This window comes from Oncorhynchus kisutch, linkage group LG22 (assembly GCF_002021735.2).
Source record: "Oncorhynchus kisutch isolate 150728-3 linkage group LG22, Okis_V2, whole genome shotgun sequence".
NCBI classification, from domain to species: Eukaryota; Metazoa; Chordata; class Actinopteri; order Salmoniformes; family Salmonidae; genus Oncorhynchus; species Oncorhynchus kisutch.
In genome coordinates this window covers 7,534,902-7,559,843 of record NC_034195.2, presented here as the reverse complement: position 1 = coordinate 7,559,843, position 24,942 = coordinate 7,534,902, and the positions used below count along the sequence as shown (strand labels likewise).

General features: G+C 42.2%; 1 protein-coding gene across 1 annotated transcript; it reads right to left on the bottom strand.

Annotated features, from left to right (window-relative positions):
* Positions 1-2,936: 2,936 nt before the first annotated feature.
* nox5 (NADPH oxidase, EF-hand calcium binding domain 5) lies at positions 2,937-22,969 on the bottom strand. Its single transcript, XM_031801924.1, has 16 exons — positions 19,205-22,969; positions 18,738-18,888; positions 18,233-18,443; positions 17,635-17,875; positions 17,172-17,325; positions 13,521-13,693; positions 11,521-11,703; positions 11,047-11,179; positions 9,791-9,933; positions 9,455-9,646; positions 8,604-8,648; positions 8,304-8,428; positions 7,920-8,004; positions 7,619-7,718; positions 6,726-6,892; positions 2,937-6,439 (listed from the first exon to the last, which is right to left on the bottom strand). The coding sequence occupies exons 1-16, from the start codon at positions 19,322-19,324 to the stop codon at positions 6,308-6,310; spliced, it is 2,355 nt and encodes a 784-aa protein (XP_031657784.1). The 5' UTR covers positions 19,325-22,969; the 3' UTR covers positions 2,937-6,307.
* Between the last annotated feature and the right edge of the window lie 1,973 nt (positions 22,970-24,942).

Sequence of the window (24,942 nt, the reverse complement as noted above, 5' to 3'; positions counted from 1 at the left end):
TAAATTAGAGTGATATCTGAGAACTCTCTCTCTAACCAATTAATTGCACACAAGTTATTTTTTCAGTTTGTCAGTGTGTGATATGGGGGCCTGTCAGAATAGAAATTACATGATGATGTTATAATTATGTTATTGCATCAAATGGTTGTTTTATGCAACAGAATAAGGGGTTGTTAGAACACTCATCTGTGTGTGTTCTACTGAGGAAGGGCCTCTGGTAGATTAAACACTGACAGAAGATTTACGATGTCTTTTGGGTGATAAAACCTAAAGAGACCACATTCCATGAGTTAATGTTTCCGTTCTATAAGGTACCAGGGAGAGATGACTCCAGGGCCAGACCCTGGTCTCTACACAACAATATTTTTTTTACAGCAGATACTGTCTGCTGTGAATTATAAGTATCTTTCATACTAATCTTAAACTTGTGACCCATTCCATACATCTGTTTGTCATGTAGCCTGAGGGGGGTGTATCTTGGCTATAAAAGACTTGTACTTTTGTCTCGGTCTCTCAACGAATCATCTGAGGGTGATTCGTCGACCTGCCATCTGTATGGTCCTGGGTGTCGTGAGGGTGAAATCAGGCGCAGGAAAGCAGAGTTCAATAAAGTGCTTCTTTAATGCACACACGGTGAACTACGGTCCCCCCACTTTCGGGTGCTCAAACCAAATGCCCCAGACACAGGGCACGAAAACAGTCTACCAATAAATAGACGAACACGTACATCTAATGCAAACACCAGGGTTACAATAATCAATCCTGGTTCTTTGTGCGGGATTGTATATTGTAACCCTGGTGTTTGCATTAGATGTACGTGTTCGTGTATTTAGTGGTGGCAGATGAATGGCACGACAATGGGCCTCAGGATCTCATCACGGTATCTCTGTGCATTCAAATTGCCATCGATAAAATGCAATTGTGTTCGTTGTTCGTAACTTATGCCTGCCCATATCTTTACGCCACCTCCACCATGGGGCACTCTGTTCACATTGTTGATATCAGCAAACCGCTCGCCCACACAACGCCATACACACTGTCTGCCATCTGCCCGGTACAGTTGAAACCGTGAATCATCTGTGAAGAGCACACTTCTCCAGTGTGCCAGTGGCCATTGAAGGTGAGTATTTGCCCTCAGAAGTTGGTTACGATGCTGAACTGTAGTCAGGTCAAGACCCTGGTGAGGATGATGATCACGCAGATGAGCTTCCCTGAGACGGTTTCTAACATTGCAGAAATTATTTGGTTGTGCTAACTCAAAGTTTCATCAGCTGTGCGGGTGGCTGATCTCAGACGATCCCGCAGGTGATGAAGCCAGATATGGAGATCGTGGGCTGGCGTGGTTAAACTTGGTCTGCGGTTGTGAGGCCGGTTGGACGTACTGCCAAATTCTCTAAAACGACATTGGAGGTGACCCATAGTAGAAAGATTAACATTAAATTCTCTGGCAACAGCTCTGGTGGACATTCCTGCAGTTAGCATGCCAATTGCACACTCCCTCAAAAATTGAGACATCTGATACATTGTGTTGTGTGATAAAACTACACAATTTAGAGTGGCCTTTTATTGTCCCCAGCTCAATGTGTAATGATCATGCTGTTTAATCAGCTTCTTGATATGCCACACCTGTCAGGTAGATGGATTATCTTTGCAAAGGAGAAAACGCTCACTAACAGGAATGTAAACACATTTGTGCACAAGATTTCAGAGAAATAAGCTTTCTGTTTGATTGGAACATTTTTTTTTCAGTTTATGAAACATGGGACCAACACTTTACATGTTGTGTTTATATTTTTGTCAGTATACATCTTCTTCTTTCCAGATTCCGGGACGCTCTTAAAGTGGTACACACAAATTAACCATCACGTGCGTGAGAAGCTATCAAAACTATGAACATATTTCAAATAAGCCCTAATCTATAAAAAGAGTTTGTCAAAGAAAATACAGTAGATGGTTTGCTGTATGGATCAGATTAAGTGTATATATCCCATCAACGTTTGCCACAGTTCAAAAGGTTTGCGAAACACTGCTATTTAGCTGGCCAGTTTATTAGGTACACCCATCTAGTACCCTCCCCTCCCTCCAGAACAGCCTGAATTATTTGGGGCAAGGATTATACAAATCGGTTTGGTCCATGCTGACGCGATGGCATCACGTAGTTGCTGCATATTGGACGACGGTACACCCCGCCACCAGCCTGGATTAGTCCATGGATTCATGCTGCTTACGCTAAATCCTGACTCTGCTATCAGCATGCCACAACAGGAACCGGGATTTGTCAGACCAGGCAATGTTTTTTCCACTCCAGTATTGGTGATCACTTGCCCACTGGTTTTTAGCTGATAAGAGTGGAATCCGGTGTGGTTGTTTGCTGCAATAGCCCATCAATGACAAGGACCGACGAGTTGTGCACTCTGAGATGCCGTACTGCACACCACTGTTGTACTGTGCCGTTATTTGCCTGTTTATGGCCCCGTCTGTTAGTTTGCACGATTCTAGCCATTCTCCTTTGACCACTCTCATCAACGAGCTGTTTTTGCCCACAGGACTGCTACTGACTGGATGTTTTTTGTTTATCGCACAATTCTCAGTAAACTCTAGACAGCGATGTGCGTGAAAACCCAAGGATGGCGGCTATTTCTGAGATACTGGATCCGGCGCACCTGGCAGTGACAATCATACCACGCTCAAAGTCGCTTAGGTCAATCGTTTCGCCCATTCTATCGTTCAGTTCCACAGTAACTGAATCCATTGATGCCTGTCTCCCTGCTTTATATAGCAAGCCATGGCCACGTGACTCACTGTCTGTAGGAGCGAGCCATTTTCCTGAATTGGGTGGTGTACCTTATAAACTGTCCGGTAAGTTGTATATACAAATTAATGTGATATTTGAGCCTCACTAATTGATTGTACATCGTACACACATTTTATTTCAGTTTGTGAGTGTGTGATATGGGGGTTGGAGGCATGTTTATTTCGATATTATAAAGATTTTTTTCATACAAACAATGACAACACTGCCATGTTATGAGCCTTGCTGTTGGAAAACATTGCTTCAGTCCTTACCACTCAAACTAGCCCAATCATGTCGGATTTACGACTTCCCAGTTTCCCATGAGCATGTGAAGCCAGCATGAGCCTTGCCATGATGTTAGAAAACCACTACAGTGTCTGACTTTCGGCTGTCGCAGATGCCCCTTCCCTGACTTCACTCACAACTTTATTTTTTATAGTCGTCTTAGTAAGGCTTACTGCTCGAACACACATTGGCTGCGTTTAGACAGGCAGAAAACACAGCCTATAAGAAACCTCCTTTGGCTTAGAGAACAACCCCCAGAGGCAAAAGTTTCTGTATAGGCACACAAGCCCTTTTTTTAAAATCAAAGGATAATGGAGGCTATGTAAAAGACTGCTCAAATAACTCACATATAGACACAATGTCTGAAAAACAATTCATTTTCTGCCCTGCATTTCATTTATTGCAGTTAGTTCCCCTAGAACCCCTTAGACCATTCAGTGCGCAGGAAATAATTGTATAATTTCAACAAGGCAACAGGGGAAATCACATTGTTCACCAAACTATGCTTTAGACAGGTCTATACAGACAGACTTGTTTTGGATTGGCATTCTGGATAGTTTTATAGACTGTCGGTTACAACAAATAAAACCATTACCACTTACAAAATACAATGTTCTTATATAGATCCATATTCACATACTATAAATATTTCTCGAACATTTAGTCACTCTGTTCATAATATCATATAAACTGCTATGCTATGCATTTATAATAATCATAGTTTAGTTTATTCATGTTGTACAACATTGGCAGCTAAAAGCTGAATTGCAGTGAAACCTAAATAAACAAATACAATGTAACTACCAATAATATAACAAATGTAAATCTAAAATTAATATTTATAATTTAGCTATCAATAATACACTATTGAACAGAAATGTAAATCTACACTATTTACATGATGTAAATGACATACAGTGCCTTCAGAAAGTATTCACACCCCTGTACGTCCACATTTGGTTGTGTTACAAAGTGTGATTAAAATTGATATAATTATTATTTTTGGTCAACAATTTATTCAAAATACTCCAATGTCAAAGTGAAAGAAAAAATATTAACATTTGTAAAAATAAAATTAAAAAAAAATGGAAAAAAAATCACTAATATTTTTACTAGATAATTATTCAACACGCTGACCCTGATGTTAGAATCACCTTTGGCAGAGATTACAGCAGTGAGTTTTTATGGGTAAGCCTCCAAGAGCATTGCACACCTGGATTGTACAATATTTGCACAGTATTCTTTTTGAAATTATTCAAGCTCTGTCAAGTTGGTTGCACCGTAACTAGGCCAATCAAGGAACATTCAATATTGTCTTGGTAAGCAACTCCAGTGTATATTTGACCTTGTGTTTTAAGTTATTGTCCTGCTGAAAGGTGAATTTGTCTCCCAGTATCTTTTGGAAAGCAGAATGAACCAGGCTTTCCTCTATTTCTTTATCCTGAAAAAGTCCCCAGTCCTTAACAATTGCAAGCATACCCATAACATGATGCAGCCACCACTATGCTTGAAAATATGGAGAGTGATACACAGTAATCTGTTGTATTGGATTTGCCCCAAACATAAGACTTTGTATTCAGGATAAAAGTTAATTCCTTTGCCACATTGTTTACAGTATTACTTTAGTGCCTTGTTGTACAGGCTTCCTTCGTTTTACTCTGTCAATTAGGTTAGTATTGTGGAGTAACTACAATGTTGTTGATCCATCCTCTTCAGTTTTGTTCTATCTCAGCCATTAAACTATAACTGTTTTAAAGTCACCATTAGACTCATGGTGAAGTCCTTGAGTTAGGAGAGACACTTGTATCTTTGTAGTGACTGGGTGTATTGATACACCATCCAAAGTGTAATTAATAACTTCACCAGGCTCAAAGAGAATGTCTGTTTTTTATTTTTTTACCCATCTACCAATAGGTGCCCTTCCTTGCGAGGCATTGGAAAACCTCCCTTGTCTTTGTGGTTGAATCTATGTTTGAAATTCACTGCTCGACTGAGGGACCTTACAGATAATTGTATTTGTGGGGTACAGAGATGAGTTAGTCATTCAAAAATCATGTGAAACACTATTATTGCACACAGTGAGTCCATGCAACTTATTATGTGACTTGTTAAGCACATTTTTACTCCTGAATGTATTTAGGCTTGCCATGACAAAGGGGTTGAAGATATTTGTGTAGGGCAGTGACAAAAAGCAAAATCTAAATTGTGTTTATTTTAAATTCAGGCTGTAATAAAAGAAAACGTGGAAAAGGTCAAGGGGGTGTGAATACTTTCTGAAGGCACTTTGGTTACATGACATAGAATAGCTATACGTTTTATAAAATTGTAACGTTAGTTTGATATGTTCTATATTTCCTATAATAATGGACATCTTCTGGTCTTACCCAGGATGCAGAACAATCACTACATTACTTAGGCTTACCCATTTCACCCTTCCACCAAGGTGCATATGATGCTGTATTTTGTACCTTAACAGTGTAGTGTCATAGTAGTGGTCTAAGGCACTGCATCTCAGTGCTAGAGGATTCACTACAGACCCTGGTTCAATTCCAGGCTGTATCACAACTGGCCATGGTTTGGGCGGCACGCAATTGGCCCAGCGTTGTCTGGGGTAGGCTGTCATTGTAAATAAGAATTTGTTCTTAACTGACTTGTCTAGCTAAATAAAAAAACAACAGATCCATTGTCAACAACACGTAGTTAAGGGGTACATTAACTATGTAAGTGTATGGTGTGAACATAATTCCATTCTCTGTCACAATGTAGTATTTAGTATGTGTGCTTCGGAATATGTTTTGGTTTGAAGCAAGGTAGATCCATTTGAATACTAAATGTGATAGAATATACAGTATAAAGGCCCACAATATACTTCTTGACCAAGGCAAGCATTAAGGGCAGTCACGCCAATGGTCCTATCGAATCGGATCCTTTTTTATAGCACAACTAGTTGGTATGTTTTCAAGGAGGGCGGTGTGTTTGAATTCAGAGGACCACTGGTTTGAGCCCAGTAAGGGGACAGGGACAGTGGAAGAAGCAAAGATGTTAGCAGCATACTGATTGTCGGTTTCACATACTTGGGTTGGTAACGGCATAGTGCGGATTCGGCACGAGATAGTGCTTGTGGACAACCAGCCTGTATGGTACAGAAACTGTTGACATAGATCAGCACATAGGTGTGTGGATTTAGTTGAGGGTGCTGATGTCAGTCAGGAAAATGTTGGGCAGTCCTCAAAAGTTCTCCTTGTAGAAGTTGAATCCAAAGTGCTCACACTGGGCCTTGATGAGTTTAGCCAGTGCAGGGGCTCCACAGTAGAACACATGAACCTTCCCTTTCTTCTCCTCTGCCACTTTCTGGAACACCTGCGGTTGATACACGTGAAAGAAGAGAACATTTTCAATGTACGGGGGTTGGACAGAACCCACAAGCTTGCATGTCACTGAATCACGACTCATTGCAGGTTTTTCCTGACCACCTAACCAGACCAGGGAAAAACTCAGGGCCCTCATAGCCAACAATGAAATAAAGCAGAGGCACCCCATACCGATTTAGAAATGGTGCATCTCTTCAAGATTAGCTGAAAAATGCTCTATGAGCTTTGTAATGGACAGGTACAGATATATACAGAGATACAGTTTGACATCATACCTTCCCCCACTCTGGCCTCCCTGGCTGTGTGCGGGTGCGAAGGCCAGTGATGGAATCCCTCTTTTCCTTCTTGGCCAGGAGGTCTAGTGCCATCTGCAGGCCGATGGCCTTCATGTCATTCTTGCTGAGGGCAGAGGTCATGTACATGTGCATCTCCAAGAAGCGGCCTGAGGGTTCAAAAATCGAATCAAACTTTATTTAAAGTGCATTTAAAATTGCAACCACTTTACAGTGAAAACAGTAATAAGATAGATAAATTAAACAAAAGGTATTTACACATGTGCCTTACACAGAGAAACACAGGAGTGGAACAAACGTTAGATTTGACGCCAAACACACAGTGGTGTTTCTCTTACAGAAGATCTTGCTCTTCCTTTCTTTGTCCTCCATCTCTGTATCTTTCATTCCTCCTCTCACTTACCCTCTGGCTCTTCGTCAGCCTGATCCATCTCTGTATCTTTCATTCCTCCTCTCACTTACCCTCTGGCTCTTCGTCAGCCTGATCCATCTCTGTATCTTTCATTCCTCCTCTCACTTACCCTCTGGCTCTTCGTCAGCCTGATCCATCTCTGTATCTTTCATTCCTCCTCTCACTTACCCTCTGGCTCTTCGTCAGCCTGATCCATCTCTGTATCTTTCATTCCTCCTCTCACTTACCCTCTGGCTCTTCGTCAGCCTGATCCATCTCTGTATCTTTCATTCCTCCTCTCACTTACCCTCTGGCTCTTCGTCAGCCTGATCCATCTCTGTATCTTTCATTCCTCCTCTCACTTACCCTCTGGCTCTTCGTCAGCCTGATCCATCTCTGTATCTTTCATTCCTCCTCTCACTTACCCTCTGGCTCTTCGTCAGCCTGATCCATCTCTGTATCTTTCATTCCTCCTCTCACTTACCCTCTGGCTCTTCGTCAGCCTGATCCATCTCCAGTTTGGTCAGGAGACTCACAAACCACTCAAATGATTTCTGGTCTCTGTTGATCCAGATAAAGTCAACCTGTAGGAGAACCACAAACCGAGTGTTTAACAAATGTTTACTATAACATTATTTATTTTTTGCCTGGTCCCAGATCTGTTCATGATGTCTTGCTGACTTGGCCACAGGAGTATGCAAGACTGCACTAACAGATCTGGGACCAGGCTAATAACGTCAAGCTTTCAGGCCCAATGGGCATCTGTCATCTGCAGTGGGTCTTACCTTCCTCAGTTTCATCTCACTGTCCTTGATGTTCTCACACCACGAGTAGCTGCAGTTGGGACAGTTCTGTTTCCTCATGCGATAGCTGAAATAGAAATCACAAGTCAAAATGCAAAACTCAAAACTTTATGGCCCACACCAACCAAAGTTGTTAGGAAATTGACTTACAGCAGAATATGCAGGAACATTTTTAGTTATTAATAACCATAGTATTGGGCTAAGCTTTAACAAACGTAGACATTGGCGCCATAATCATCATTGTAGGATTATAGCTTGCACCATAGCTCGGGTTACTTGGGTATTTCATTTGATGTATACTGTAAGACGGTTAGTGCTTCTAAAGTCTCTGTGTTTCCATTCCAGGGCAACCTAGCATGTACTTACTGGTACATGATGCTCTGTAAGATGGAGGCGAACGGCGTGATCCCAATACCGGCACCGATTAACACCGCGTGTTCAGAGGCAAAGATCTGTCTCGTCGGAGTCCCATAGGGCCCATCCACGAAGCACTGACAGACAGAGATACAGACACAGAGTACATTCAAACCTAATGTGAACGTCTAGATAGCTAATAAGAGAATGACATATCACCTTGATGGTATAATGCTTCATAACTTATAAGCCTTTTATAATGTACATTATCAACAATTAAATGTTACAGGAGCAGGTTGAAGTCAAACTCACTTTGACGTTGCAGAACCTGTGGTTTTCACTAAGCTTGGCTGTGGTCTATGTTGGTCAGGAGGAAAAACGGTCAGTTTTAAAACAAGTAGTAAGATGTTATCATAATGCATTACAACAGTGACCCAGTGACCCAAACTCCTGTACTGTCAGACCAGGGCCCACATTCCTAAAGCGTCTTAGTGTAAAAGTGCTGATATTGTAACAGTTTTGCCTTTTAGATCAAAATAAATCAAATGATGTGGACATGGGGGACCTGGGCTCGTATTCTTAAAGCCTCTCAGAGTAGGAGTGCTGATCTAGGTTCAGGTCCCCTCCTTTCCATATAATCTAATTCATTATGATCTAAAAGGCAAAACTGATCCTAGATCAGAACTCCTGCCCTGCGATGCTTTATGAATATGGGCGATAGATTCCAAATGACTGTTTTATATCTTTACTCTTTTATAATCATTATATCCTCTTTGTATGAATAGATCCTCAGAGACTGAAAGTAGTGTTAGGTTCAAGCTCTTTGTGTATGACGAGTGTAATTATTTGGTGGATTGCAGTGGACTGTAGGAATGTGTCGTCCCATTAACTCAAGACTTCTCCTGATTGATAATGTCCTGTGATATGGACATAGGAGCACGGAGAAATCCTGGGTGATGGAAAAGTACTGAAGTACATCTTTGTGGAAAGTGAGGGGGTAAGAGCTAAGGGTATAAGTTGACACTGCATTGTATTGAATATATGCATTCAGCTGTACATCTTCGCTGAGTAAACATTTGAAACATCACTCAGAGTTTAGGCTCTTTTGTATGATAAATATCTTTATTCTATGTTGCATATCTTATAAGGGGCCCAGATCATACCTCTCTGAGCGGGGGGCCTTCTCCTCTCTCTGCTTGGTTCTGCTGGTCTGGGTTGGGCCCCTGTGGCCCTGGTCCTGGGCATGGTCCTGGCCCTGGTCTACACCCGTTTTGTCGATACAGTGTTAGCTCGATGGCATCGTCCTCGTTGGAGGCCACCGTCCCGTTGCAGTTCGCACATTTAAACAGCTCCTCCTGCAAGAAAACCTAATGATTTAGCCCACTCCCATATTCTAGGGTCCTACTTAATTGTATGGTTTTGACTTTGTGTATGTAGAATTGTATTGTATTGCTAACAGAGAGAATTATAAGTAGTGGGCGAAAAAGAAGGTAGAGAACCTGGGCCCTCCTCTGGTGCCGTCTGTCCTTCAGGCTGGCGCTCAGTCTCTTGGTGCTGACCACCTGGCTGTCTGGCTGCCTGAAGTACTCATACAGACGATTGGTCCACTGGCCCATGGAGCGGATATGCAACCACAGAGTATCTTTTCAGAAAGGGATGTGCAAGCGCAGACACACTCCATTGAGTTGTATGGAAATGCTCATGGATGTCAAAGCTGCAACTGGACCATGTGTGTACGTTTGTAAGTTTAGTTTAATTTGGAGGCAGAAGTTGCCTAGAGGTTAGAGAGGCAGACCAGTTTGCTTGTTCAAACCCCGGGCTGGGACACAGAAAAATGGGAATGGAAAAGAACTGGCAGATGGAAAGCTGCTGGTGTCTGATCCCATGTACAATTGCTCTCCATCCTCTGAGGCTGACTTGTGGGCGTTAGGAACGTTCTAACTAATGAACAACAAAGTTACATTTTGTATTACATTCTAGTTTAGAGAGAGTGGGGAACTAGATGTAACACAGCTTTTAGACAAACTGAGTGTACCAATGTCTATATGAATGCATCTGCCACTATATTGAAGCTATTGGACGCAGTTTATCATAGCGCATTGTGCTTTATTACGGGTGACAAGGTTCAGTACACATCACTGCATTCTTTACCAGAAAGTAGGCTGACCCTCTTTGAATACGTAGATCGATTCAATGCTCTCTTTTTATTTACAAAGCTCTCTTACATAAACTTCCGCCATACTTAACATCATTTAGACTGTATGAGTTAACATACTCGGTTTCAGGTGTGGCTAACTCTGGAGATCCCTTCGGTCTTCACAGTTGTGTGCCCTTTATGTAACTAGGCAATTCAGTTAAACACAAATTCTTCTTTACAATGACGGCCTACCCCGGCCAAACCTGGACAACGCAGGGCCAATTGTGTGCCGCCCTATTGGACTCCCAATAACAGACGGATGTGATACAGTCTGGATTCGAACCAGGGACTGTAGTGACACCTCAAGCACTGACATGCAGCGCCTTAGACCGCTGAGCCACCCGGGAGCCCAGATAGGTAAATCTGCTTTTGGTTTCTTTGCACCCCATGTACTGTGTGGAACAATCTACAGAGTTCCCTGCAACTATATGTACTGGGTGCCTCTCGGGCAATTCAAGTGGTTGATTAGGGACCTCTTTTTTCGAGGAATGTGATCTTGTATATTTGTATTGGTCTCAAATGGGACTCCCTGCTAAAAGGTGAAATGAAAATAAAAACCTGGCTGCTCTGGGGCACTGCTGATGGTGAAAGGATGCCACTCATACTTTGCGATGTCTGGAATGTTGATGTAAACATAGTCCCCTGGTTTGAAGTGGAAAAACTGGGGCCGCTTGATTACCAGATGGGTCACCTGCAAGTAACAGACATTTTTCAACACTCTCAAGGGGGGAAAACAAAAAATGGTCTCTGAACAAAAATGAAGACATGAACTACAAGGCTAACAGAGCCATCTACACTCTGTGCACACTGCACAATGCTAGTTGACTTTTCTCGCCTTATAGTAGGGTTGGTAGGTTGGAATAAGATGTATCATATTATGATCTAATATTTCAACACCAGAGGTGTAGTCAAACTTCACTACGTGTTGAGCAAGTGTCAATACACAATAGCTAGATGTTGGAAAACACAAAAGTGAATAGATGTCCTTTTTAAGAAAAGTGATCGCTATTAGTATAACATCCAGATGGGCACCTTAGATGGCAGCAGGTTGACCTCCACGATGTAGAGGCCTCCCATGTGAGAAACAGCAACGCCCACTAGTTTCTCCAGCAGGAAGATCACACCAGGCACCACAAACCACTTCCAGAAGTTGGCACAGTGCACCACCAGCAAAGCCCACACCCACACATAGGACAGGTGGGACCAGTAGAACACCTGGGGAAACAACACACAGAAATATACAAAAAATTGAGTATTTGGGTGTAGCGATGGAGGGAGCTCATGTACGTGAATGTACAGTGCCATGAAAAAGTATTTCACCCCTTTCTGATTTTCTCTATTTGTACATATTTGTGATAGTGAATGCTATCAGATCTTCAACCAAAACCTAATATTAGATCAAGAGAACTGACAAATAACAAAAAAATAAAAATGTTTTTTAGACATGTTTGCAAATGTATTACAAATAAAAACAGAAATACCTTATTTACATTAAGTATTCAGGCCCTTTGCTATGAGACTCGAAATTGAGCCCAGGTGCATCCTGTTTCCATTGATCATCCTTGAGATGTTTCTACAACTTGAGTCCACCTGTGGTAAATTAATTTGATTTGACACAATTTGGAAAGGCACACACCTGTCTATATAAGGTCCCACAGTTGACAGTGCATGTCATAGAAAAAAACCAAGCCATGAAATTGTCCGTTGAGCTCCGAGACAGGATTGTGTCGAGGCACAGATCTGGGAAAGGGTACCAAAAAATGTCTGCAGCATTGAAGGTCACCATGAACTCAGTGGCCTCCATCATTCTGAAATGGAACAAGTTTGGAACCACCCAGCTCTTCCTAGAGCTGGACGCCTGGCGAAACTGGACCAAGAACCCTATGGTCACTCTGACAGAGCTCCAGAGCTTCTCTAAGGAGATGGGAGAATCTTCCAGAAGGACAACCCTCTCTTGCAGCACTCCACCAATCAGGCCTTTATAGTAGAGTGGCCAGACGGAAGCCACTCCTCAGTAAAAGGCACATGATAGCCCGCTTGGAGTTTGCCAAAAGACACCTAAAGACTCTCAGACCATGAGAAACAAGAGTCTCTGGTCTGATGAAACAAAGATTGAACTATTTGGCCTTAATGCCAAGCGTCACGTCTGGAAGAAACCTGGCACCGTCCCTATGGTGAAGCATGGTGGTGGCGGCATCATGCGGTGGGGATGTTTTTTATCCACTGGGAGACTAGTTAGGATTGAGGGAAAGATGAACGGAGCAAAGTACAGAGAGATCCTTGATGAAAACCTGCTCCAGAGCACTCGGAACCTCAGGCTGGGGTGAAGGTTCACCTTCCAACAGGACAATAACCCTAAGCACACAGCCAAGACCACGCAGGGGTGGCTTTGGGACAAGTCTCTGAATGTCCTTGAGTAGGCCAGCCAGATCCCAGACTTGAACACGATCGGACATCTATGGAGAGACCTGAAAATAGCTGTGCAGCTATGCTCCCCATCCAACCCCACAGAACTTGAGAGGATATGCAGAGAAGAATGGGAGAAACTCCCCAAACACAGGTGTGCCAAGCTTGTAGTGTCATACCCAAGAAGACTTGAGGCTGTAATCACTGTCAAAGGTGCTTCAACAAAGTACTGAGTAAAGGGTCTGAATACTTATTTAAATGTGATATTTCCGGGGTTTTGATGTCTAAAAACCTGTTTTTGCTTTGTCATTATTGGGGTATTGTGTGTAGATTCATCCATTTTAGAATAAGGCTGTAAAGTAATAAAATGTAAAAGTTAATATTTGAATACTTCCGAATGCTCTGTATGTATACGATCACGTATCTCTCATATGGAACAGATTCACAAAATGTTCATAAATTGGAGCTGATTTGCTGGTGTTATTAATCTTTTATGTTCAAATAAAATGGTTTGCCAGTTGGGGAACCCTGGTGTATACCATGCGTATCCCGTACATAAGACTAATACAACTTCAAAGTTTGTATACGAGCGCCTGCTAAATTACTAGCTAGATTGTCAACTGTACCTCAAAATGTCCGCTGCGGCGGACAAAGGTGCTGGAACAGACCACCATTAGACAGATCATGATCTGTAGCACCATGCCGGTAAGGGATGCAGAGCCCTGCACCCAGCCAATCCCTGGCCGAGTAGTGAAAAGGTGCTCCCACAGGCTGTAGCTGCTGTTCTGAGATAGGTGTACTGAAGGAGGAAACAAAGGATCAGACCATGTTACTGTAAAAACACTTTGTGGAAACTGCTGATGTAAAAAGAGGTTTATAAATAAATGTGATCGATCAGTTGAAAGCCACAATACAGCACCACCTTAGACCAAGGGCAAGATCAGTCTAAACATAAACATGCTGTTATGTGTACCACAGAGGAGGCTGGGGGGAGGAGCTATAGGAGGACGGGCTCATTGTAATGGCTGGAATGGAATAAATGGAACAGTATCAAACACATCAAACAAATGACCATTCCATTAATTCCATTCCGGCATTAAAATGAGCACGTTCCACTATCGGTCCACTATCGGTCCTCCCACCAGCCTCATCTGTTGTACGCTCCAGTCTAAAGACATCATTCAGGGATGCAAATACCAAAACATTAAATTGAAACCAATAAATGGCTTGGTTGTTTAGCAACAAAACCATCACGTGCGCAACTATGGGGCAAAACAGAAGGGGTTGGCTTAGATTGTTGACAACATGTAAACTATATTTTGTCTCCAAATGTTTATTGAAAACATAAATACATTTGCACAATGCACAAAGACATAATTACTGTTGTTGGTTACCTAGCTAACGAATTTGAGCCATATTATTTAGTGTTGACATGAAATAAGTCAAAACACCTCAAAACAAGACATGGTATCAAGAACAAGATACAACTAGCGGAAACGAGCCACCTACGATTTCCCACATGGCATCTTCTTGTAATTGTTGCTAGCTATCTGACCGTTGAAAATCATAACAAAGCATGATTCGTTTTCGTGACTTTGTCAGCCAACCCATCTAAATGTGTGTTTAGGTAAGGTAATAAGTATTGATATGGGAAACATTGATGTGTACTCAGTCTTATTAAACACATTTGGCATTCTAATTATAGCCAAAATATAGTACCAGTCAAAAGTTTGGACGCACCTACTCATTCTTTATCTTTACTATTTTCTACATTATAGAATGATAGTGAAGACATCAAAACTATTAAATAACACATATGGAATCATGCAGTAAACAAAAAAGTGTTAAACAAATCAAAATATATTTTAGATTTTAGATTCTTCAAAGTAGCCACCCTTTGCCTTAATGACAGGTTTGCATAACCTCAATCAGATTCATCTGGAATGCTTTTCCAACAGTTTCGAAGGAGTCCCCATATATGCTGAGCACTTGTTGACTGCTTTTCCTTCACTCTGCAGTCCAACTCATCCCAAACCATCTCAATTGGGTTGAGGTCGGTTGATTGTGGAGGCCAGGTCACCTGATGCAGCACTCCATCACTCTCCTTGGTCAAATAGCCCTAGAGGTGTGTGTTGGGTCTTTGTTCTGTTAAAAAACAAATGATAGTTCCACTAAGTGCAAACCAGATGGGATGGCTTTTCGCTGCAGAATGCTGTCGTAGCCATGCTGGTTAAGTGTGCCTTGAATTCTAATCACTGACAGTGTCACCAGCAAAGCACCCCCACACCATCACACCTCCTCCATGCTTCACGGTGGGAACCACACATGCGTAGATCATCCATTCACCTACTCTGTGTCTCACAAAGACACGGCGGTTAGAACCAAAAATCGTCAGACCAAAGGACAGATTTCCAGCGGTCTTATGTCCATTGCTTGTGTTTCTTGGTCCAAGCAAATCTCTTCTTATTATTGGTGTCCTTTAGTAGTGGTTTCTTTGCAGCAATTCAATCATGAAGGCCTGATTCACACAGTCTCCTCTTAATAGTTGATGTTGAGATGTGTCTGTTACTTGAACACTGTGAAGCATTTATTTGGGCTGCAATCCGAGTTAACTCTAATGAACTTATCATCTGTAGCAGACGTAACTCCGGGTCTTCCATTCCTGTGGTGGTCCTCATGAGAGCCAGTTTCATCATAGCACTTGATAGTTTTTGCTACTGCCCTTGAATAACTTTCAAAGTTATTGACATTTTCTGGATTGACTGACCTTCATGTCTTAAAGTAATGAAGGACTGTCGTTCTCTTTGCTTATTTGAGCTGTTCTTGCCATAATATAGACTTGGTCTTTTACCAAATAGGGCTATCTTCTGTATACCCCCCTACCTTGTTACAGCACAACCGATTGGCTCAAACACATTAAGAAGGAAAGAAATTCCACAAATGAACTTTTAATGCACACCTGTTAATTTAAATGCCTTCCAGGTGACTTCCTCATGAAGCTGGATAAGAGAATGCCAAGAGTGTGCAAACCTGTCATCAAGGCAAAGAGTGGCTACTTTGAAGAATGTCAAATATAAAATATATTTTGATTTGTTTAACACTTTTTTTTGGCTACTACAAGTTATTTCATAGTTGTGATGTCATCACTATTATTCTACAATGTAGAAAATAGTAAAAAATAAAGAAAAACCCTTGAATGAGTAGGTGTGTGCAAACTTTTGACTGGTACTGTATATACTAAACTGCACCCCCCAAAAAATGCAACATGAAACAATTTCAAAGATTTTACTGAGTTACAGTTCATATAAGGAAATCAGTCAATTGAAATAAATTCATTAGACCCTAATCTATGGTTTTCACATGACTGGGAATACAGATATGCATCTGTTGGTCACAGATACCTTAAAAAACAGTGGGGGCATGGATAATAAAAACCAGTCAGTATCTGGTGTGACCACCATTTGCCTCATGCACCGTGACAAATCTCCTTCACATAGAGTTGATCATGCTGTTGATTGTGGGCTGTTGAATGTTATTCCACTCCTCTTCAATGACTGTGCGAAGTTTATGGATATTTGCGGAAACTGGAAGATGCTGTCGTACACGTCGATCCGGAGCATCCCAAACATGCTCAAATGGTGACACGCTTGGTAAGTGGCAGATCTAGAACATTTTCAGGTTCCAGGAATTGTGTATAGATTATTGTTACATGGGGCTGTGCATTATCATGCTGAAACATGAGGTGATAGTGGCGGATGAATGGCACCACAACAGACCTTGTTGAGGACGACGAGCACAGACGGTTTTTGACAGTTTGTGCAGAAATTCTGCAGATTTGCAAAGCCATAGTTTCATCAGCTGTCCGTGTGGTTGGTCTTGCACACTCTCTCAAAACTTGAGATATCTGTGGCATTGTGTTGTGTGACAAAACTGCACATTTTAGAGTGACCTTTTATTGTCCCCGGCACAAGGTGCACCTGTGTAATGAGCATGCTGTTTAATCAGCTTCTTGATATGCCACACCTGTCAGGTAGATGGATTATCTTGGCAAAGGAGAAATGCTCAATAACAGGGATGTTAACAAATTTGTGCACAAAATTTGAGAGAATTAACCTTTTTGTGCACATGGAACATTTCTGGGTGCCTTTTATTTAAGCTCATGAAACAATTGTCTCAAGGCTTAAAAATATTTTTGGGACTGGTTCACTGCATCTGGGAGAGGGAAGGTGTATAACATGTGAGTGTTTGTGGTTTAGAGCGTGTGTGTTCCTTCGTACCAAAGTTCATGAAGTGGGCAGTGGTGTGCACGGTGGAGAATGTGACAATGGCGTAGCCCACCATCTGATGCAGCAGGATGTTCTGGTCCAGAGGCAGCACCCTCACCACCCAAGTGGCCCGCAGCCAGGTCAAACAGCGCCGCAGCATTAGCACCTATACGCATTCACATGTAAACACGTATACACACACACACATACACGGATACGCAGACACAGTCAATGCAAAACGTCTAGTGTTGCTAAGGGAAAGGTCACAGCTCCATGTCGATGTCTACCTCTTAACACCAATACAATCATGAAGGCCTTCGCCGAAAACGTGCTGGTCGACGTATGATCGACGTATGATCGACGTATGAAGCAAACATTCATTGTCCTTACCGAGAGTTGCTAAATATCTCTTCATCTCTATCCACCAAACCACATTCACCCCCTCCCTCCCCCACTTCCCCACTAACTCCCTCACCATGACAAAGGTACAGTTAAAGTTGAGGCACTGGCCGCAGCCCTTGGCCACCATGTACCAGAATCCCCCCTCTGCGTTCTTCAGCATGGCGGTGATGAACAGCAGCAGGTTGAGGCAAGTGTAGGCGCACAGAAAGAGGAGCTTCCGGCTGTTGTTGTGCCAGTACGCCGGAGTCAGGTAGCGCGGGGTATGCCGCCCCTTCTTCTGCTCCAGGCCGGGAGGCTTCAGCCAGTTGGCAGCACTAGGTGGTGGAGGAAATGGAGGGCCCATATTTACAAAGAGTTTCAGAATAGGAGTGCTGATCTAGGCTCTAGGCACTTCGTCTGCGGTAAAGATCATTCTTTGGGGACATATTGACTATGTCGCTGAGATACAGAGTTGGAGAACAGACACTGGACTACATAAAATGTCACAGGGCAAAATCTTATGCGTGTACGGACGTGTGAGCCTTCCTTATATTTAGCATGTTTGATACATTCTGGGCCTGTTCCCTGACAAAAAGGAAGCATATTCTTAAACTTTTTAGTCCAGGGCTGGGCTTCATTTGTGTCTGGGAAACCGGCCCCCGTGTTTAAACATGTTAGCTGTGCCTTGAGACCTGATGGTGAGGTTCTCCATAACCTCGGGGAAGTTCTCCAGCTCGGCCTTGAGCTCCTCGAAGGTGATGGAGCCGCTGTTGTCCTTGTCAGCCGACTCGAACAGAGCCAGGGTCAGGTCGTCCAGCTTCTCCTCTGGCAGGGAGATGGCGCTCTCGCGCAGGCACGACTTGAGCACCGTGCGCAGCTCGTCTGGGTCAATCGAGCCACTGCCTGCAGGCCAAGAGAAATCCTTGTCAATAGTCTGTTGCAAGGTGATGAAAATATAGGCAGCTAAGTTGGACGCAATAAACTGCACGTCCTAAAGGTGAGACAATGCATATATCAAAAAAGTGTAGATGTTTTATTTCACTGTGTGTTTTAATGGTGGATAATGCACACATTTTGTCTTCACAAGTAACACTTGCAAGCTTGGTCACAGATCTATGTTTGTCGTCATGCCAACTCCTGGTCACTGGCAATTGTCAAGACTGCACAAACAGATCTGGCACTAGGCTAAACACATACCATCGACGTCATAGACCTGGAAGAGGAAGCGGAGCTTGTCCGTCTCGCTGCCATGGATCAGCAGGTCCAGAGCCTCCAGCAGCTCATCCAGACTGATGGTTTTGCTACCGTCAGAGTCAAACAGCGCAAAGAACCGCTCCGCAAAGAAAGACTGCAGAAACACACACAGAATCACACAGCACTGACTTCTATGGACAAAGTAAGTAAAACTCACATACCGTACATAATCCGTCAAGCACAATCACTTAGAGTAAGTGGAAGTCAGAGATTGAGACTGTTCATTTTTGGCGGCTCTGGATGTGAACCTTCACGTATTTGACGCTAAGGCACTGTACCCCCTACCCATCCTACCCCGGCCCTATTTGAGCTTATTTGTCACAAAAGAAATGACCAACAAAATACATAAAACCTCCCACAAAAAGTTTGGGGACAGTGACAAATCAGTTGACCCTTGAGCCCTGACTCACCTCCTTGACCTTGAGGGCCGTTTTGAACTCCTCCAGGTCAATTTCTTTGTCTTCTCCCGCGATGCTCTCAAACTGCTTGGTGACCCACTCCAGCCAGCGTGCATCCTCATCCAGACTCATGGTGCTGCTGGGATGGTAGCTTTCTACACTCACCACCACACCTGCTGTAATGTCAACACACGAAATAACCTACATAAGGCCATGGCAAAAAGGGAGCTTTAAAGAGGGAGAAGCTATATGGACACGCCTGTTGTCCAAATTGATGAAGTATGTCGCAACAGCTGAGAGTTGAGTGTGAAGACAAATAAACTCAGTTCAGTCAGTTGTCCTGATCCAGTGGTGCTGATGAGCCCTTCACAGCTAGTTTATGATGGCTAGCTGGCAACAGCAGCATGGCGCTAATTATGACTTGTTAAAGAACGTGATGTTTACTTCGATGGGCGAAATAACTTGTAGTATTGGTCTTCATCTGGACTTAGACACCATCTCCAATTTGTTCCATCCCACTTGATTTTATTTAGAGCAGGACAGCAGCCTACATAAGAAATAACTTGTAATACTGGGAGTAACCATCTGGATGTCACTGTGATAGTCTACACTGCTCAACGGGGAGAGTTTGCGCTACAGTCAGGCAACACATCATGGGGCACAGTGTCCTTTAGCTCCTGCTTGCCTCAGTAAGGTGAGGGAAGTAGCTAGATAGTGGAGCCAATATCCGGCCAGGGTGATGGCTAAAGCCCATTTATTGCAGTGATTTTCAACAATTACTCCGATAAAAATGTAATGATTCTGTACACTCCCAAGTCCCAGCTTCGTCTCCACTTGACTCTCCCTGCATGACAAACATCATCAATTTGCGCACCAGGCGTGTCTGTATAGCCTCCCCCCTTTAAAGACAATGGCCGGGTTGAAGAGGATCAAAACCATATTATAAACCGGGTGGTTCGATCCCTGAATGCTGATTGGCTGACAGCCGTGGCATATCCGACCGTATACCACTGGTATGACAAAACATTTATTTGTACTGCTCTAATTACGTTGGCAACCAGTTTCTAATAGCAATAAGGCACCTTGGGGATTTGTGGTATATGGCCAATATCCAATGGCTAAGGCCTGTATCCAGGCGTTTCGTCATGCATAAGAACAGCCCTAAGCCATGGTATATTGGCCACATACCACACCCCCTTGGGCCTTATCGCTTAAATGCATCACGGGTAAATTGTGACTGACTGACCTACAAATAATATTGAGTAGTTATTTACAATGCAAGGTTTTTTGCAGATCAGTCCGTTGGGCAGTCGCCCGCACTGTTGGCTGCAATGTCGAACAAGACCAATGTGAAAGAACATTTCCAAGTCAGCTCAGTTTGATTGAGGTGAGCGCAGTTATGTGAAAAGGGTGAGACCTGGCTCTATAGAAAGAGTACAGCTCTAGAAAGAGTACAGCGTGACTGAGGTTGCCAGGGGGATGTCAGAACCTCTAATTAACGACTTGCATCCTGGTCATAAGTAAACCACTTACCTCTGTTGTGGAGTTGAATGAATCCCACTTCTTTACAACACACTGTCGATGGTCATTTGCAGTAGCAAGTTGACTTTGTAAAGGTTAAAAGTAGACTTGACTCCCGGGATCTGGTCGAAGTAAAAGTTTTAATACAGAGCTTTTCGGAGTACAGATAGTTATGTGAAAATGGAAAGGCTAATAGCACCAGAGACTAAGAAAAATGTTATAGCCCCAATGGCTAAAAGCATGGTGGCTAAAGAGCAAATTATGCTTCTGAGTATCAAGATTGTATAGTCATTCTGAATGATGTAAACATGCATCATTACAGACGTTGGTGGATATGAAGCTGATACAACTATCAATTGAACAATGAGAACGGTGAGACATCTGTTACATTGTCATGTTTCCTACTGAGAGTAATGTCACAGATGAATGGGGAAACCTTTGGCGGTTAGTTATAATAATAAGCTTTGCTAATGTTGAAGAGTTTTAAGGTTGGATTGTCACGAGTTGAGGCCTAGAGTGTCCTGACATCTGATACATAGCATGTTGAAAGACGGGTATGTGTGAGTGCAATTCCACGGTAGCAGAGTGACACCGAGACCCTATTTTACATCATCTGAGGTGTTTGTATTGTGCCCACCATCGGTTGAGACACAGCATGCTCTTGAATACAGGGTGGGAGTCATGTTTTAGCTGATAAATGTACTAACATTGCAATACATTTGACATTTCTACTCTAATATGGTAGCACAAAGATGGTTGGAGTTCCACACATTTGAAAATGTTGATTTGAATGGGAATATCAATTGGGAATTCTACTGTAATCTGCCATGAAATCATAGAAATATAGATAATAGATAATAGTGGGTTGACCTGTGGCCATCTTTGTGGTAATATTTGGAAGTCAAAATGTCTATTCAATTTCAATTTCAATGACGTACCAGCTAAATTGCAGTGGTCTGACGGGATATGTCCATTCTATAAATTATATTTCTATGATTGAAATGCCAACCACCCTTTATTCAAGTATGCTATGGCTCAACCGATGGAGGGCACAACACAAGCACCTCATATTATGTAAAATAGGTCCTAAGCTACAACATATGCACACATTTTATAGGAGTTTACCATTAAAGGTTAAAGAATTTCAAAATGTTTATAAAAAAAATGTTTTTTTCAAGAAATTATAAAATTGTTTGACAACACTCTAAATGTTTGACAATCTCCTAAATGTTTTGGCATTCAGGTTTTGTGGAGATCAAAAGTGTTGTGGTCTAAAAGTGATTGAAATCAAATGGAATGAACCTGATGGAATAGGAGGAGGGACTTTGTATACAGTATTTGTTTGGCCAGAAGATATACAGCAACCGTTATAAGATTGCATAATACATACCATCATATATTTTGATGATCATCTTAAAAATGTTCACTGTAACGCAAACGTTCTTATTGCCAAGACCTATTATATATCCAGTTCCTTTGGGCAATAAGGTGTCATTTATTAAAACGTTCTTATTGCCAAGGCCTATTATATATCCAGTTCCTTTTGGCAATAAGGTGTCATTTATTAAAACGTTCTTATTGCCAAGGCCTATTATATATCCAGTTCCTTTTGGCAATAAGGTGTCATTTATTAAAACGTTCTTATTGCCAAGGCCTATTATATATCCAGTTCCTTTGGGCAATAAGGTGTCATTTATTAAAACGTTCTTATTGCCAAGGCCTATTATATATCCAGTTCCTTTGGGCAATAAGGTGTCATTTATTAAAACGTTCTTATTGCCAAGGCCTATTATATATCCAGTTCCTTTTGGCAATAAGGTGTCATTTATTAAAACGTTCTTATTGCCAAGGCCTATTATATATCCAGTTCCTTTTGGCAATAAGGTGTCATTTAATAAAAAAAATAAAAATAAACATTCTGAACTAAATCAGATGTCTAACTAAATTAGACTAAATCAACATCGTTCTGAAAAACACTGCTTAAAATCGTATAAGCCTGTATTGACGGGAAAGCATAGTATTACCTGTCTTATACCTTCACCAGTCATAATCATGCAATCTTTGCATAAGAAGTTGTGCTTACCTACAACACAGATAGTATTGACGCAGAAGCCTATGTCCAATTTTCTGAGCTGGTCAATGCTTTCAAGATGCACTTTTCTCAAGCATTGCTATTTTTCTTCACTCATCCAAACCCAAACTCCCTGGTTGGCAGCCTGGCTTATTGTAGTGATGGTGGAGGGGACAAAAACAGGCAGCAGTGAGCCCTGATACCCAGCAGCTGTGTCTGACAGCCCACTCCCCGCTGAGCAGCTTTCAGTACAGGCATCAACGCTTAGATATAACGTTGTGTAATAGCAGTGGGCTGCCCTCATATCTCGGTATCAACATGCATGCAGGTTTTTACATACTGTGCTTAGCGTGATTGTGAAGCAACATTCTACCGTTATTGGTCATACTTCAATTACTTATTACTCATGTGGCTTTATTACTAGCCACACTTTAGATATTGTAGGAATGATTTCTGACTTGGTTATTAATGGGACTTGCGAAGAAAACGTCCCATTTGGAATATTTGTCATACTTCTTTTTCTTATCATTATTTGGAATGCAGCTCCTCCTACACCGTTTATTAAGCTAGAAAAGTAATTCAAACTTTAAAACACGAAGATCAGTCTGGAATAGTGTGCTCGGATATAACTGTCTGATATCTGTTCATTCATTTTCATGACATTTCCTCAAGATTCAATTCACTGTAAATGCAACAATACAACTTTCCACACAAATCAGCTACCTTGACCACTTTGCCACAACTGAGAGACAAAGTTGAAGCGTTGTGAAATCTCGGTCTACTTCTCGGCTATTCAAATCTGAGGTTGGAAGAATTCCGATAAAAAGTTACAGTCGTCTTAGTTCCCGCTTCAACATTTTCTGTAACTTTTTGTAAACACCTGACATTTTTACCACTTCCCCAACGACTTAGAGGGTATGATATACTTGTCTACTTCTCTACTATTCAAATCTGTTTGTGAAACATCTATGGATGTAACGATACAGCTGTTTTAGTAACTGCGTTAACACGTTTTTACCCAACTTTTGACAAACAACTGCCGTTTTGACCACTTCCTCAACAAGCCAGACAAAAGGCACTGCATCTCAGTGCAAGAGGCGCCGCTGCAGTCCCTGGTTTGAATCCAGGCTGTATCACATCCGGCCGTGATTGGGAATCCCATAGGGCGGCGCACAATTGGCCCAGCGTCGTCCGGGTTTGGCCGGGGTAGGCCATCATTGTAAATAAGAATTTGTTCTTAACTGACTTGCCTAGTTAAATAAAGGTTAAAAAAAAACACAGCTCTTGTCTCATCATTGAGCAGCTCTAACAGATCCATTACTATGGATACTCACAGACACAGAGGAGCATATGTGGCAGTGTAGGCAAAAGTTATGAAGAAGGTGAGGCAGCCAAGGCAACTACTGACCACAACTACTGAACCACAACCACACAATTACTGACCACAACTACTGAGCACAACCACAAAACTAATGCCCACAAAAACGTGCATACAACTGAGATCCAAACTGGCCATTGTTTTATTTGAAAAGATATGGAGCTTTATAATGTCCACTTATGTACCTAGAATGCTGTATACTGCACAGTGCCTTGCAAAAGTATTCATCCCCCTTGTTGTTTTTCCTATTTTGTGACATTACAACCTGTAAAACTTGTTTCAAGAAATGAAAAATGAAAAACTGAAAAGTTTGTGTTCATATGTATTCACCCCCTTTGCTATGTAGCCTGTTAATAAGATCTGGTGCAACCAGTTACCTTCAGAAGTCCCATAGTTAGATAAATAAAGTCCACCTGTGTGCAATCTAAATGTCACATGATCTGTCACATGATCTCAGTATATATACACCTGTTCTGAAAGGGCCCAGAGTCTGCAACACCTCTAAGCAAGGGGCACCACCAAGCAAGTAGCACCATGAAGACCAAGAAGCTCTCTAAACAGGTCAGGGACAACGTTGTGGAGAAGTACAGATCAGGTTGGGTTATAAAAAAGTATCTGAAACTTTGAACATCCCACGGAGCACCACCAAAACTCATGGACCAGACAAGGAGGGCATTAATTGGAGAGGCAACAAAGAGACCAAAGATAACCCTGAAGGAGCTGCAAAGCTCCACAGTGGATATGGGAGTATCTGTCCATAGGACAACTTTAAAGAAAAAA

Bases quoted from the DNA above. Each gene is read 5' to 3' on its own strand.
- nox5 (XM_031801924.1), bottom strand. From the start codon at position 19,324: ATGAGTCTGGATGAGGATGCACGCTGGCTGGAGTGGGTCACCAAGCAG. The intron at 11,180-11,520 runs GTGCCCATCTGG...TGTTACTTGCAG, and splicing joins TCAACCTGCTGCCATCTAAG to GTGACCCATCTGGTAATCAA. The intron at 8,005-8,303 runs GTAAGTACATGC...TTTCTATTTCAG, and splicing joins TTACAGAGCATCATGTACCA to CTATCGCATGAGGAAACAGA.